This window comes from Arachis hypogaea, chromosome 8 (genome assembly GCF_003086295.3).
Source record: "Arachis hypogaea cultivar Tifrunner chromosome 8, arahy.Tifrunner.gnm2.J5K5, whole genome shotgun sequence".
In the NCBI taxonomy this organism is placed as follows: domain Eukaryota; kingdom Viridiplantae; phylum Streptophyta; class Magnoliopsida; order Fabales; family Fabaceae; genus Arachis; species Arachis hypogaea.
This window is the reverse complement of record NC_092043.1, coordinates 11132928-11148818: the sequence shown is the minus strand read 5'-3', so window position 1 is coordinate 11148818 and position 15891 is coordinate 11132928. Positions and strand designations below refer to the sequence as shown.

At 40.7% G+C, this 15891-nt stretch overlaps 2 protein-coding genes across 2 annotated transcripts in view; one reads left to right on the top strand and one right to left on the bottom strand.

Annotated features, from left to right (window-relative positions):
- Positions 1–15891, top strand: part of LOC112706078 (WAT1-related protein At4g08290-like) — a 42398-nt gene that overhangs the window by 21729 nt on the left and 4778 nt on the right. The gene's annotated exons all lie outside the window — the stretch shown is intronic.
- On the bottom strand, positions 6964–8142 carry LOC112706080 (WAT1-related protein At4g08290-like). Its single transcript, XM_025757174.3, has 4 exons — positions 8033–8142; positions 7533–7941; positions 7279–7430; positions 6964–7204 (listed from the first exon to the last, which is right to left on the bottom strand). Exons 1-4 carry the CDS (start codon positions 8113–8115, stop codon positions 7036–7038), a joined length of 813 nt encoding a protein of 270 aa, XP_025612959.1. The 5' UTR covers positions 8116–8142; the 3' UTR covers positions 6964–7035.

The window sequence follows — 15891 nt, the reverse complement described above, 5'->3', positions numbered from 1 at the left end:
ATGAACACTGTTTCAGGATGTGTTGAGGAAATTTGTCTTGGTTTCTTCGATGATATATGGTTTACAGTCCTACTTGGTCTACTCATTTATCTCATTTGGAGACTGTATTGCAATTCTTCTTAAGAAAAATTATTTGCTAAGTATTCGAAATGTTCTTTGGTGAAAGGCAAGTTGATTACTTAGGTCACATAATTAATGCAGTTGGTGTTGCTATGGATAGTTCCAAGGTAGAAGTCGTTCTTTCTTGTCAATTATGATGAACTTGAAACAATTGAGGGGTTTTCTTGGATTTACTGGGTATTACCGCGGTTTATCAAGTCGTATGCTACAATTGCAGCTCCACTTACCGAATTAACAAAGGACAAATTTCTTTGGTCACCGATTGCTGAGTCTGCATTTAAACAGTTACAACATGCTCTACCACTGCTCCTGTACTAGCCTTGCCAGATTTTCAAAAGCCTTTTGTTTGGAACTGATGCATCAGGCACTGCCAACAGAACCTGTCAAGTCTCATCATTATATTTAGAGTTCATCATTACAAGGCATTATCCAAGTTTTGACATTATCTTTGGACCGTTTACTATCAAACTATCACGTAGTCTAAAAGAGTTAATGGAGCAACACTGCAAATCCCAGAGCAGCAAGCATGGCTTCCAAATTTTTGGGATATGACTTCACAATTCAGTATAAACCAGGGCGTGAAAATGTTGCTGCTAATTCTCTTTCTCGGTCATTCAACATGGCATGGTCAGAACCGGTTCATACATGGCTAAATGATCTCCGCAAAGCACTTTATGAGGATGCAACAACCACTGAGTTAATGCAGAAATATGCGACACAGCCACACAAACAAGATCCAATTGTTGTAAGAAATGGACTGTTGTTTTGAAAAGAACGATTATATATTTCTACTCCTTTGGTTCCTTGAATTTTACACGAGTTTCATAACTCACCAACAGGTGGTCACTCCAAAATTGCTAAGACAACAAGTCGCATCAGTTCTCAAATTTATTGGCCCCACATGCATAAAGATATTAAGGACTTTGTGCGACATTGCTTGATTTGTCAATAAGCAAAGAGCAAAAATACTCTTTCGAGTGGGCTATTGCAACCCTGCCGATACCACAACAGGTTTGGGAGCATATTTCAATGGATTTTATTACAGTCTTTTCACTTTCCAATGGCTTTACTGTGATATTAGTTGTAGTTGATCGTTTGACAAAATATGCTCATTTTATGATGTTAAAGGCTGATTTCTCTAGTAAAAGTGTGGCTGATTGCTTTGTTGCTAATATTGTTAAATTGCATGGTATGCCTAAGTCCATTGTTTCGTATCGAGACAAAGTATTCATTAGTGCCTTTTGGTAACAGCTATTCAAGTTGCAAGGTACTGTTCTGGCCATGAGTTCAGTTTATCATCTGGTCACAGATGGCCAAAGTGAAGTGGTGAATAGATGTGTGGAAATGTATCTCCGTTGTTTCTCTTTTGATCATCCTAAAACCTGGAGAAAATACTTGCCATGGGCTGAATTTTGGTATAACACCAATCATCATAGGAGCATTGGCATGTCACCTTTTAAGGCATTGTATGGTCGTGAACCACCGGGAGTTGCCCGGTATGAACGCTCACCTATTGATCCTCTACAGTTGTAGCAATTATTATCGAAAAGAGACTCACTTTTGGATAAACTTAAGACTTCGTTGCAGAAATCACAGACTTACATGAAGTCTCAGGCAGATAAAAGATGTTGAAATGTTAATTTTGGTCCCTTTACGGTACTTGAAAAGGTGGGACACGTTGCCTATAAGCTGGAATTACCTGAGCATTCGAGGATTCATCCTGTTTTTCATGTCTCGGTCCTCAAGAAGTTTTATGATGATTTAAACTGTCGATATCTACCATTTCCTCAAGAAACTTTTGAAGCTAGTCCAATTTTGCATCCTCAAGAGATATTGGCAAAACGCACTATAATAAAGGGTCAGGAATCTATTCCTCAACTCTTGATCCAATGACAAAATACTCACAGTTCAGAAGCTACTTGGGAGGATGCTTCATATATCAGGAATGCCTTTTCAACTTTCAACCTTGTGGACAAGGTCGAATTGATGGGGAGGGTAATGATGTGCAAATCGGTCAAATACGTGTACAATTGGAAAATTATGTTAATTAGAATGAAAATAATGTTGTTAAAGAAAGTGAACACGTGACTAATGTCCCTAAAATTGTGACTAATGCCCCTGAAATTGTGACAACAAGAAAGAGCGAAAAGAGCAAAAAAATACCTACAAAACAAAAGAATACATCTTATAGAAGAGGAGAGAGTGTAAGCATTTCTTCTTCTCCTTTACAGGTCTTTATCTCTCCTTCTTATTCTTCTAATTTTTTTTCTTTTGTTCTCCAGGTGCCACTTGCTTCCATGTGACTTCCGTGGATTATTATTAAGCTTCCACCACAACAATTGTTATTACCATTGTGAATTGTTTCTTCTTTTCCTTTTATTTCAATTATAGAAAACCCAAAAACATTTCAATATCTCTTACCTTCTATTTTAATTCATTCAGTAATTTCTTCAAACACTTGTCCTCCATCATTGGTGCTTTCATTGCTTCTCGTTATGTCTAACAATTTAGCAGCTCGCTTGACTGATCTTTAAAATAGAATGGAAGTGCTCTTAGCAAGGTCAGAGCACATTGAACACATAGAAACCTTACTCTCTAATCTACAAGTTCAGCTTGAGCATTTTCTACCTCTGTGCACAGTGCAGTCCCGCAACCTCGCACCCCATTTCAGGTGCGTAATGTGAAGTTGGATTTCCATGTTTTGATGGTCACGATGTCTTGGGATGGATTTTTCCTGCGGAGCAATTTTTTTATTATTACAACACGCTTGATGAGGATCGCGTTACAATTTCTGCAATTCATATGGATGGCGATGTCGTTCCTTGGTACCAAATGATGCAGCGCGCCAACCTATTCCATTCCGGGCCTTCTCTGGCTCGTGTTTTGGAATCTGAATTTGGTCCATCCCCTTTTGATTTCCCTCGAGCTACATTATTCAAGCTATCTCAAACAACGATAGTAAATGCTTATTACTCTGAGTTCACTTCTCTTGTCAATCATGTTTTTGGTCTGGTTTCAGATGCTATCCTTGATTGTTTCATCAGTGGTCTTCAACAAGAGATCAAATGGGATGTCTTGGCATTTCACCCTATGACTTTACAACGTGCAGTGTCTCTTGCTCGTCTATTTGAGGAGAAATATGTGCCTGCAAAATCAACTCAGCAACATTTTGGTGTCTATAATAGAGGTTCTTCGTCATCTAAACCAAACCAAACCAAAACTCAACAACACCGTTCAGACAAAATTTGCCCCCTTTGTTACCAGCTCCAACAGTTAAAAGCCCTACTAATGCACCTAGACAACATCCATTTAGACGCTTAACTCCAGCGGAAATTCAACAAAAGAGGAAGAAGGGTATTTGTTTTAATTGTGATGAACACTTAACTTTAAATCATCGTTGTCCTAACAAACATCTTATGATTTTGCAAGTAGAGGAAGATGAAGAGGAAAACCTTCTAACTGACTTTGTTCTAGATGGACAACATGTTGTGGATGAACAACCTGCTGTGGATGAACAACCAATGATTCACCATTTATCCTTACATGTCTTTAAAGGAGGCGATGGATGTGGTACAATTCGTTTTTAGGGCTTTGTGAAATGTGTTCCAATACAAGTTCTTATAGATGGAGGCAGTGATGCTATATTTATTCAACCTAGAATTGCTAACTTTCTTGAATTACCAATCGAGCCAGCTGAGATGCAAATCATGGTGGGTGATGGCGTTTGTCTTCATGTAGAGGGTTTAGTCAACAAAGTGATTCTCAATGCTCAGGGCCATACATTGACATTTTTAGCTTTCTTGTTACCAGCAGCAGGTGCAGACTTAATATTGGGGACAACTTGGTTAGGAACTCTTGATGACCATATTCATAATTATCGCACCAAGACCCTTAAATTTTACCATGAAGGTGAATTGATTACATTGCAAGGGGATCCACAGCAATGACCTTCTGAGGTTCAGTTTCACCAATTCAAAAGAATATCTCATACAAAATCGATTGCAGAATTTTATACATTGCAAAATACTGATATGATAGGGCAAAATGAGAAATTCCACCAATTGCCAGAGAACTTACCTCCAGAGTTAGTAGTGCTTCTCAAATTTTATTGGCAAATTTTTCAAACACAAGTGGGCTTACCTCCTAATCGAAGCCATGACCATAGTATTCCTTTGTTGGAAGGGGCAAACCGTGTAAAGGTGAGGCCTTATAGATATCCACATAGCCAAAATAAGCAGATTGAAACAATGGTTAAAGATATGCTACGAGAAGGAATCATTAGGCCAAGTAAGAGCTCTTTTCTTCTCCTGTACTCCTAGTTAAAAAGAAAGATGGTTCGTGGCATTTTTGTACTGATTATAGAGCACTAAATTCTATTACTGTTAAGGACTCTTTTCCTATTCCTACTGTTGATGAATTAATTGATGAATTGCATGGTGCATCGTATTTTTCAAAGTTGGATCTTCGGGCTGGTTATCATCAAATCTTGCTCAACCTGGCTGACACTTATAAAACTACTTTTAGAACTCATCATGGCCATTATGAATGGTTAGTCATGCCCTTTGGCTTAACCAATACTCCTGCGACCTTCCAAAGTTTGATGAACACTGTTTTCCAGGATGTGTTGAGGAAAGCATGGCTTCCAAAAGTTTTGGGTTATGACTTCACAATTCAGTATAAACCAAAGCATGAAAATATCGCGGTTGATTCTCTTTCTCAGTCATTCAACATAGCATGGTCAGAACCGGTTTATACTTGGCTAAATGATCTCCGCAAAGCACTTTATGAGGATGCAACGACCACTGAGTTGATACAGAAATATGCGACACAGCCACACAAACAAGATCCAATTGTTGTAAGAAATAGACTGCTGTTTTGGAAAGAACGATTATATATTCCTACTCCTTTGGTTCCTCAAATTTTACACGAGTTTCATAACTCACCAACAGATGGTCACTCCGAAATTGTTAAGACAACAAGTCGCATCAGTTCTCAATTTTATTGGTCCCACTTGCATAAAGATATTAAGGACTTTGTGCGACATTACGTGATTTGTCAACAAGTAAGAGCGAAAATACTCTTTCGGGTGGGCTATTGCAACCCCTGTCGATACCGCAACAGGTTTAGGAGAATATTTCAATAGATTTTATTACAGCCCTTCCACCTTCTAATGGCTTCACTGTGATATTAGTTGTAGTTGATCATTTGACAAAATATGCTTATTTTATGACGTTAAAGGCTGATTTCTCTAGTAAAAATGTGGCTGATTGCTTTGTTGCTAATATTGTTAAATTACATGGTATGCCTAAGTCCATTGTTTCGGATCGAGACAAAGTATTCATTAGTGCCTTTTACTGTTCTTGCCATGAGTTCAGCTTATCATCCGGCCACAGATTACCAAAGTAAAGTGGTGAATAGATGTGTGGAAATGTATCTCCGCAGTTTCTCTTTTGATCATCCTAAAACCTGGAGCAAACACTTGCCATGGGCTGAATTTTGGTATAACACCAATCATCATAGGAGCATTGGCATGTCACCTTTTAAGGCATTGTATGGTCGTGAACCACTGGGAGTTGCTCGGTATGAACGCTCACCTATTGATCCTCCACAGTTGCAGCAATTATTGTCGAAAAGAGACTCACTTTTGGATAGACTTAAGACTTCGTTGCAGAAATCACAGGCTTACATGAAGTCTCAGGTAGATAAAAGATGTCGAAATGTTAATTTCGAGCCCGAAGAGAAAGTGTTGGTTAAGCTACAACCATATTGACAACACTCAGCTGAATTGAGGAAGAACCAAAAATTAGGCCTCCGATATTTTGGTCCCTTTACGGTGCTTGAAAAAGTGGGACACGTTGCCTATAAGCTGGAATTACTTGAGCATTCGAGGATTCATCCTGTTTTTCATGTCTCGGTCCTCAAGAAGTTTCATGATGATTTAAACTGTCAATATCTGCTATTTCCTCAAAAAACTTTTGAAGCTGGTCCAATTTTACATCCTCAAGAGGTATTGGCAAACCGTACTATAATAAAGGGTTAGGAATCTATTCGTCGACTCTTAATCTAATGGCAAAATACTCATAGTTCAGAAGCTACTTGGGAAGATGCTTCATATATCAGGAATGCCTTTCCAACCTTCAATCTTGTGGACAAGGTCGAATTTTATGGGGAGAGTAATGATGTGCAAATGGGTCAAATACGGGTACAATTGGAAGATTATGTTAATTAGACTGAAAATAATGTTGTTAAAGAAAGTGAACACGTGACTAATGTCCCTGAAATTTTGACTAATGCCCCTGAAATTGTGACAACAGAAAAGAGCAAAAAGAGCAAAAAATACCTACAAAACTAAAGAATTACATCTTATAGAAGAGGAGAGAGTGTAAGCATTTCTTCTTCTCCTTTACAGGTCTTTATCTCTCCTTCTTATTCTTCTAATTTTTTTTCCTTTTGTTCTCGAGGTGCCACTTGCTTCCATGTGACTTCAGTGAATTATTATTAAGCTTCCACCACAACAATTGTTATTACCATTGTGAATTGTTTCTTCTTTTCCTTTTATTTCAATTATAGAAAACCCAAAAATATTTCAATATCTCTTACCTTCTATTTTAATTCATTCAGTCATTTCTTCAAACACTTGTCCTCCATCACTAACTAACTGCAATTTGCTTCATTTTATCAATCTCAACATTTCACATTCTCTCTGCTCTTCACTTTCTTCCTTCGCTTGAAGCAAATTGTTGATTCACAGCATGGATCCATGGATGTTCATCAATTCACAGCGCTGCAAGCTCAGATCGCAAAAGCTGGTTCGAGATCAACTACTAACTACTTCTACTCTAGAGTACGTATCACATTGTAGCTGATCGGCATGGAATCAAGAACAATAGACGATTATGACGCGTCTAATTTGTGCTAACTTGATGGTTTGTTAGTGGTTGAAGAATCATCATTTGCAGCAGGAGTAGTTGTTACTGGCAATGAGTTATTTGTGTCCTCATCAGCTTCTTGGTGTTTGTGATCCTTAGCTTTTCCCCACACAACTGAGTAAAGTCCTAATGTGATGATGATGCTTCCAATAATACTGTAATCCACACATTCAATTTCATTTCGTCATATGCAATTCATGAAATAATAAATAAATGTATATATACCTACCTTCCAAGATAGACTCGTTCTCGTAAGAAGAAGGAACCCAAAGCAGCAACAATCACCATGCAAAGAGGATTGAAAGCTGTTGTGAACACTGGACCTCTCATTTTCATAACCAATCCTTGTATGTAGTATGCAATTCCTGAACTAACCACTCCCTAAATAAACAAACAACATTAGCATCAGTTATTCGTATAAAATATATGAGTCAATCAATTTATTAGTGATTGATAAATGAGGAAGTTGAAAAGTGAAGAAACCGTGTAAAGAGGAGCAAAGAGCCTCATGTCCCAACCAATGGCCCAAGCCTTAGAACCAGAGTGACGCTCTGCTACAAGTGCGACTATTGTAGTTTGCAGTGTTCCTGCCATGCATATCCATGTGGCCAATGATAACTCTGCTCTATACTTCGCCACCGTTATGCTCTGCAATATGTAGAAAGAAGACAACGCCACACAACCGATGAGAATGTAAAGAGCGCCAACAGTTTGGTGTTTGTGTGAAGCGAGTCCTGCATCTCCATTGTTCTGTGTTGTTGCTGCGGCAGAATGAAAAAAGTTGAATCCAGGACCCTTGTAAAGTGCCATTACCACTGCGCCTCCAAATGTTACTAACGTTCCAATCACTTTTGCTTGACTCCTTACCTCTCTTATTTTTACACGCTCCAACCTTCTCATATATATATAATTAAATTAGTATAATTCATATGCAGTTACACAAAACAAAAATGTTAAGTGCACACTAAAATCAGGTATGTTACCCTGTAAGAAGTGCAAGTACAAAGGTGATGGAGGGTGCTGCATTGGTAATAGCAGATGTGAATGAAGCAGAAGTGTACTTCATTCCCAAATACGCGAAGCTCTGGTTGAGAACTGGTCTATTCAAATTAAACACTTACCAAAATTAGAAGGTTAATACTTTAGTATTCTTTCTCCATGATGTGCATCAATGCATATATATATATATATATGGAAAAGTTTAGGGGCAACAACTTCATTAAATTTTAGTTAGCATGTAACAACAAAGAGAAGTGAGTTATTGGATGAAATCTCACACCAATCTCACACCATTAAAATCATCATTAATGGCTATTTGATAGTTATAAATCACAAAAGTTGTTGCGCCTAGCACTCTCAATTTAAAAAACATACATTCAATAAATATGTACACGGTTAGATTTATAACATGCTTGATATTACTTGTCATACATATATATATATATTTTTTTTTTTTTTTGGTTAAGGTAAGGGGCCAGAAGCCCAAACAACAAAAGGAACTACACTAAATTAATCATTCTGGGCCAAGAGGTGCCAGTAATATCACTAAGTACCCAAAGATCGCTCCCTGGAGGAGGGGAATTCCATACCATGAGGCTTTGTTCTTGTGCCGCTCCAAGATTGGCGAGAAAATCTGCACAACCGTTTGCTTCGCGATAAACGTGCTCAATCCTAACTTGCCAACCCCTGTCAAGGAGCTCGCTGATCCTGTAGTAGAGGACCGACCCAGAATTCCTCTTCAAGGAAGGGTTTTTGACACTGTTTACTACTGCACTTGAGTCACAATCAAGCCAAATTCTTCTGAACCCCATCGTCCAGGCTATTTCCAGGCCGGTGTATACCCCCCAAAGCTCAGCAAGGTGTGCGGAACAGACACCCAGATTTCTGGAAAAACCCATGATCCATCTTCCTTCACTATTTCTTAGAATACCACCGCATCCCGCCCTCCTTGGATTATCTTTTACTGCCCCATCTGTGTTAATTTTAATCCAATTACTTTGTGGGGGTTGCCACTTGATACTGATAGTCATTCTCCTGTGAGTATTGGTCCCAACGAGATACTTCTCAAAGGCTTTTTGAATGGTGTTAACATAATCCTGAATAAGATTGTACGCTACCACTGGTCTCTTGAAGGATCTTTGGAATATTTCCATATTTCTCCAATTCCAAATCCTCCAACAAGCAACCATATAGATACTAATCCATTCCGCTTGAATCGAGCAACCCCAATCCTTGTTCAAACACTCATGGAACCAATCAGACGTTGGAATGGAAAAGAACTCCAACGCTAACTCGCTTCTAACCAGCTTTTTCCAGATAACCTTTGCCCCCTCGCAATCTCTCAAAACATGCATAGTGTCTTCAACTTGATTTGTGCAATAATGGCAGAGGGGGGAAGTCCCATACCATTTACTCCTTCTGTAGTTAGTGATCAATCTACCATGTATGGCTTGCCACATGAATATTTTTATTCTTTGAGGGCCGTGCCATTTCCAAATCTTCTTCCACACATTGCTGGTACCAATAGGAGGTTGGATAATAGCTTTATAAGCTTCTCTAACTGAGAATCTTCCATCTGAGGAATTCTTCCATGCTCTGCTATCAGGAGGATCTGAGGGTCTAGGGGCAGGGATGGCTTTAATTAAGGGAATGCACTCTGTCTCAATTACAGAGTTGAGCACCTCCAAGTTCCATTCTCCCTCTGAGTTCACATAATTCTGGGCACTTGCATCCATATCTTCAATTTGCACGTTAGGCCTAATATGGTCCGCAAGGCACCCATCCATGTTAAGCCATTTATCCTTCCAAAATTTGGTATTTTCCCCGTTGCCAATTCTGTGAACAATATTCTCCTCAAAGGTTGGCCATACTTGCTGCAAAGCTCTCCAAAGGTTGGAGCATCCCACTGTAGGGTTATGAGGTCTATTAGTGTCCCCATTACAATACTTATACCATAACACCCTCGCCCACAAAGTGTCAGGATCTTCGTTCAAATTCCAACAAATTTTAAACAAGAAGGCTTGATTCATCACTTCCAGCCTTTTGAACCCCAAGCCTCCAGCATCCTTCGGGAGACAGAGGGTTTCCCAACTAATGAGATGCACCCTGCGGTGATTTTCGTCCGAACCCCAAACAAAATTACGTTGAGCTTTCTCCACTTTGCTGCAAATGCCTTTTGGCAATTTGCTGTGTTGCATCGCAAAATTGGCAATCGGGCCAATAGAAGATTGAGCTAGCACTACCCTTCCCGCTATGGACAAGCTTTTCTGCTTCCATCCCTTGAGTTTATTCTTCACCTTGTCTAGAATGTGCCCATAATTTCTCTTGCTATCCCGTCCCTCCACAATATAAGATCCCAAATACCTTCCAATCTCTTTTGTTTCTTTATAGCCTGCCTCTTTAACAATCATTTCTCTACACTCATTATTCACCTTTTTTGAGAAGAAGATTTGTGTTTTCTGGGCATTGATCACTTGACCCGAGGCCTCACAAAAAATTTCAAGACATTTCTTGATGTTACGAATTTGTCCCTGAGAAGCTTCAGCAAACAACATGATGTCATCGGCAAACATCAAGTGGGATATAAGAGGTCCGTTTCTCCCAACACGGAAAGGAATCCACTGCCCCTCATTTACCATGTCCTCAATCAGATGAGACAGCCTATCGATACATATGACAAAGATATATGGTGAAAGAGGGTCACCTTGGCGGATGCCGCAAGTTGGAGAGAAGACATTAGTTTTTTCCCCATTCCACAAAACTTGAAAGCTGGTCGACCTAATGCAATTCATAATGACACTGATAAGCTCTGGAGGTATTGAGTAATCTTGAAGACATCTCTCAATGAAGTTCCAACTAAGTCTATCATAGGCCTTTTCTAGGTCAATTTTGATCGCCATGTGCCCATGCTTAGCTGCTGACTTCCTCATCGAATGGATGATCTCATGTGCGATAATAATGTTATCTTGAATTTTTCTACCCGGGATAAAGCTAGACTGAGCAGGAGATATACGGTTATTCAAGGTGGTTTTGATCCTATTAGCCAAAATCTTTGTTATGGTCTTGTAAGATACATTACAAAGAGAGATTGGGCGAAATTGATTCACAAACTCAGGGTGGTCCACTTTAGGAATGAGAGTCAGGAGAGTGTTATTCACATCCTTGATGCCGCTTGGGTTCCTCCATGAGTCCAATACAAAATTAATGACACTGCTTCCAACTACCTGCCAATTTTCTTTAAAGAATCCTGCCGGGAGTCCATCATCTCCGGGAGCTTTGAGGGATCCCATAGCAAAAATTGCATCCTCAATTTCCTTTTTGTTGACGAATTGACTCAGGTTGTGTATCTCCCCATCTTCCATCGGGGGGTAGAAGGTTGTGGTGTTGATCACACTATTTCTTCTAGGGTATTTGTCCTGGAAAAGGTTTTGGAAATACTGACAAACATGACTTTTTAGAGCTTCGTGGTCTTCCATCCAGACCCCACTATCATCCCTCAGCTTTAAAATCTTGTTCCTCCTCCTCCTAATGATGGTTTTGGTGTGGTAATATCGCGTGTTGCGGTCCCCTTCCACAATCCAGTTCTCCCTCGATTTTTGGAGCCAAAACGTTTGCTCCCTATCAAGAATAGCTTCTAGCTCGCCATTGAGCCTTTCCTCCAAACTATCCAAAAATTCACTCTTCCCATATCTGGGTGAGTTTTGGATGCCTCGAAGCCTGTTCAAGATGGTTCTTTTTTGCTTAAACAGATGCCCAAAATTATCCCGATTCCACAATTTAATTTTTTCCACAAAAGAGCTGATGGCACTAGTCAAATGGTGGTTGCCGAGCCAGGCTTGTCTAATAAAGGGTTGGAAGTCATGGTGTTGCATCCACATAAACTCAAATCTGAATGGTTTTTCCCTAGGGTGATTGTGCGTACCTTTGCATTTAATGAGGATAGGGTGATGATCCGACCTAACCCTTGGCAAAGTATCTACCACCGCTTCCTGGAATCTGAGTCTCCAATCCACATTGCACAAAGCTCTGTCCAGACGTTTGAAAATACGCTCCCCATTTTGCCAAACTGGTCCTCTCCAAGTAAATTTTGTGCCATTAAAACCCAAATCAATAAGACTGCAACGGTCAATCCACTCTGTAAACCTCCTAATTTGAGCTTTATCTGGAGGAGCCCCACCCTTTTTCTCATCTATTCTTCCAATATCATTGAAGTCTCCACAAAGTAACCAGGGGCCTTGGACTGTGTCTGCAATGTCGCTAATGAAGCTCCTAATTTCTCTTCTCTTGGTCTCCTGAGGACTAGCGTATACCACGGTTAGATTCCAATGCTCCATACCATTCTCAATCTGAACGTGCAAGGCTTGGTTATGCCTGCTAATTTCTTGAATGTGAAAATTTGGGTTATTCCACAAAAGCCAGATCCCTCCAGAGAAGCCTTGGGCATCCACCGTCAGATGAAAATTGAAGCCACAATTCTGAATAGATCTCTTTGCTACTTCTCCGCCACACTTGGTCTCCTGAATCGCAACCAAGTCAGGTTTAAATTGCTGAGTATATTCCTTTAATGTTTTTGCAAAGCTTGGGCCAGCAGCCCCTCTAGCATTCCAAGAAAAAATGATCATTAAGACTTATTTTTAAAGAAGCCCAAAGCTTCAAGGATCCAAAATTCAGAGACAAGTTAAACCATGATTGGCCCAACTAGGCCATGTGCACATCGTTCCCCTTCGGGGCTTCTCTTTTTCCCCATTCCACTATTGTCGTAGTCCCTTCGGCCATGACTTCGTCCAGATCCGAGCCCGAAAGGAAAGGTTGCCTTGGGTCTGGGGGTTTTGGATCCATACAAAGGTCCACTTGGGTCTCCAACACCATATGAGTGTCAGATGTCTCTAAAGATTGAGACACATGCGATAAGATTGGGCTGGGGGTAGGGTCAGAAATGGGGGCTATAATATGGGCTTGATGGGTCATGGGCTGTCTTAGGGACAGTTGAGGGGTTGGCTGTGATGAGGCTGGAGTAGCTTGGTGGTGTTGTTGTGAATAAGTTGGGCTTTGGGGTTTGCGTTTGGATGATTGGGCTAGGTTTGGATGGTCAGAAGGATATTCATCATTGATCTGCACTGAAGTGGTAGCCTTGGCCTTTCTCATTTGGGAACCTGTTAGAAATTCCTTCGAAACAATCTCAGCCTGCTTCCTAACAGGGGACACATTGTTTTTCTGAAGACTGCCTTGATCATGCATTGGTTGGTCCCCTTTGTCCTTTTCTGCCAGAATCTCGTACCTTCCTTTTTCCTCCACTGCCTCTATTTTGTCTCTTTCGCTTTTATGCTTCGACCCACTACTTATGTTGGAGGTGTCCTTATTAGTGGGTGTTCTTCTTGTCCTTTTCTGCTTTTGTACTATCATCCATACACCAAAATTTTGGCTTGTTACAATGACTTCTTTACCCTTGTCGTTACATTTCCCTCCTTCTTTGTTCATAGGATCAGCCTGCATCTCTTCCGTCGGAGTATTCTTTTCTGCTTCTTGATGCTGCACTTCTTTAGCCTTTCCTCCCTTACCTTCTTGATTGGTATTAGCCATGCAACTATCACTCACATGGCCAAACCTTCCACAACTGAAGCATACCATATGCAGGCCCTCATATTCTATGTAGAATCTTTTTCCATTCACCAAGTAGGAGGCTTCCAAGGGCTTGCTCAAGTCTAGTTCAACACAGAGTCTCGCGAACTTACCCCGGGATTGATTCGCTGTGTTCATGTCGACTTTAAGCGTCTTACCAATCTGATCACCTACTGTCCCCAGGAAACGCTTGTCGTAGTATTCAATGGGAAGGTCTGGGAGCCTAATCCAAGCTGCCACCTTATTGATGGTAGTTCCGAAGGGGTTGAAGTCTGGGGTCCAACTTCTTATCGTTAGATAATGATCGAAAAGTAGCCAGGGACCTCCTTCCATCACATGCCAGTAATCTTCTTCATTAAACAATCTCACCACATAGAAGTCATTACCAACATCGATGAGGTCCATGCCTCCTGACTTGGCCCACATGGTGTCTAACCTTCTTTTCAGCACTCCATACGTAATCTGCCTCCCCAGGAGTTTCACTATCAACGTGTGTTTCCAAGGCTTCTCTAACCTTTTCTTCTCTGTTTTATTAACTGTAATACTGATGGTGCCGTTAGGGAGTCTTTCAACAGAAATTGATGGTTGACGGTTGGCCTCCTTTCTCTCCTTCTTTAGAGCGTCTCTTTGCATCTGGCTCATATTGAAAAGCTCTTCCATCGGTATTTGCTCTTCCGTTTCCTCTTCAGAATCATCTGATGAACTCCTATCAGAGTCAGACTCTTCGTCATCCGATCTTGGTTCTGCACTTCCATTCATAACAAGATCGGCATACGTTCTTCTTTTGCCATTAGTTCCCACAAAAGACGTTTTCTCGCACATCCACTCCTCTTCTCTAGCTATCCTTGATGTCTCCCCTTTAAATTCTCCTCTGTCATTACGGAGTTTCTTTTTGCTTCGTTGCAGTTGATCCGCTTCTTCAGCGGTAGTTACCGGTGAATTCATGGGAAGGGTACATTACTTTATCTTGGAAGGTACATTACTATATCTTTGGGTTCCCTCAACTGTCCCTAAGACAGCCCATGACCCATCAAGCCCATATTATAGCCCCCATTTCTGACCCTACCCCCAGCCCAATCTTATCGCATGTGTCTCAATCTTTAGAGACATCTGACACTCATATGGTGTTGGAGACCCAAGTGGACCTTTGTATGGATCCAAAACCCCCAGACCCAAGGCAACCTTTCCTTTCGGGCTCGGATCTGGACGAAGTCATGGCCGAAGGGACTACGACAATAGTGGAATGGGGAAAAAGAGAAGCCCCGAAGGGGAACGATGTGCACATGGCCTAGTTGGGCCAATCATGGTTTAACTTGTCTCTGAATTTTGGATCCTTGAAGCTTTGGGCTTCTTTAAAAATAAGTCTTAATGATCATTTTTTCTTGGAATGCTAGAGGGGCTGCTGGCCCAAGCTTTGCAAAAACATTAAAGGAATATACTCAGCAATTTAAACCTGACTTGGTTGCGATTCAGGAGACCAAGTGTGGCGGAGAAGTAGCAAAGAGATCTATTCAGAATTGTGGCTTCAATTTTCATCTGACGGTGGATGCCCAAGGCTTCTCTGGAGGGATCTGGCTTTTGTGGAATAACCCAAATTTTCACATTCAAGAAATTAGCAGGCATAACCAAGCCTTGCACGTTCAGATTGAGAATGGTATGGAGCATTGGAATCTAACCGTGGTATACGCTAGTCCTCAGGAGACCAAGAGAAGAGAAATTAGGAGCTTCATTAGCGACATTGCAGACACAGTCCAAGGCCCCTGGTTACTTTGTGGAGACTTCAATGATATTGGAAGAATAGATGAGAAAAAGGGTGGGGCTCCTCCAGATAAAGCTCAAATTAGGAGGTTTACAGAGTGGATTGACCGTTGCAGTCTTATTGATTTGGGTTTTAATGGCACAAAATTTACTTGGAGAGGACCAGTTTGGCAAAATGGGGAGCGTATTTTCAAACGTCTGGACAGAGCTTTGTGCAATGTGGATTGGAGACTCAGATTCCAGGAAGCGGTGGTAGATACTTTGCCAAGGGTTAGGTCGGATCATCACCCTATCCTCATTAAATGCAAAGGTACGCACAATCACCCTAGGGAAAAACCATTCAGATTTGAGTTTATGTGGATGCAACACCATGACTTCCAACCCTTTATTAGACAAGCCTGGCTCGGCAACCACCATTTGACTAGTGCCATCAGCTCTTTTGTGGAAAAAATTAAATTGTGGAATC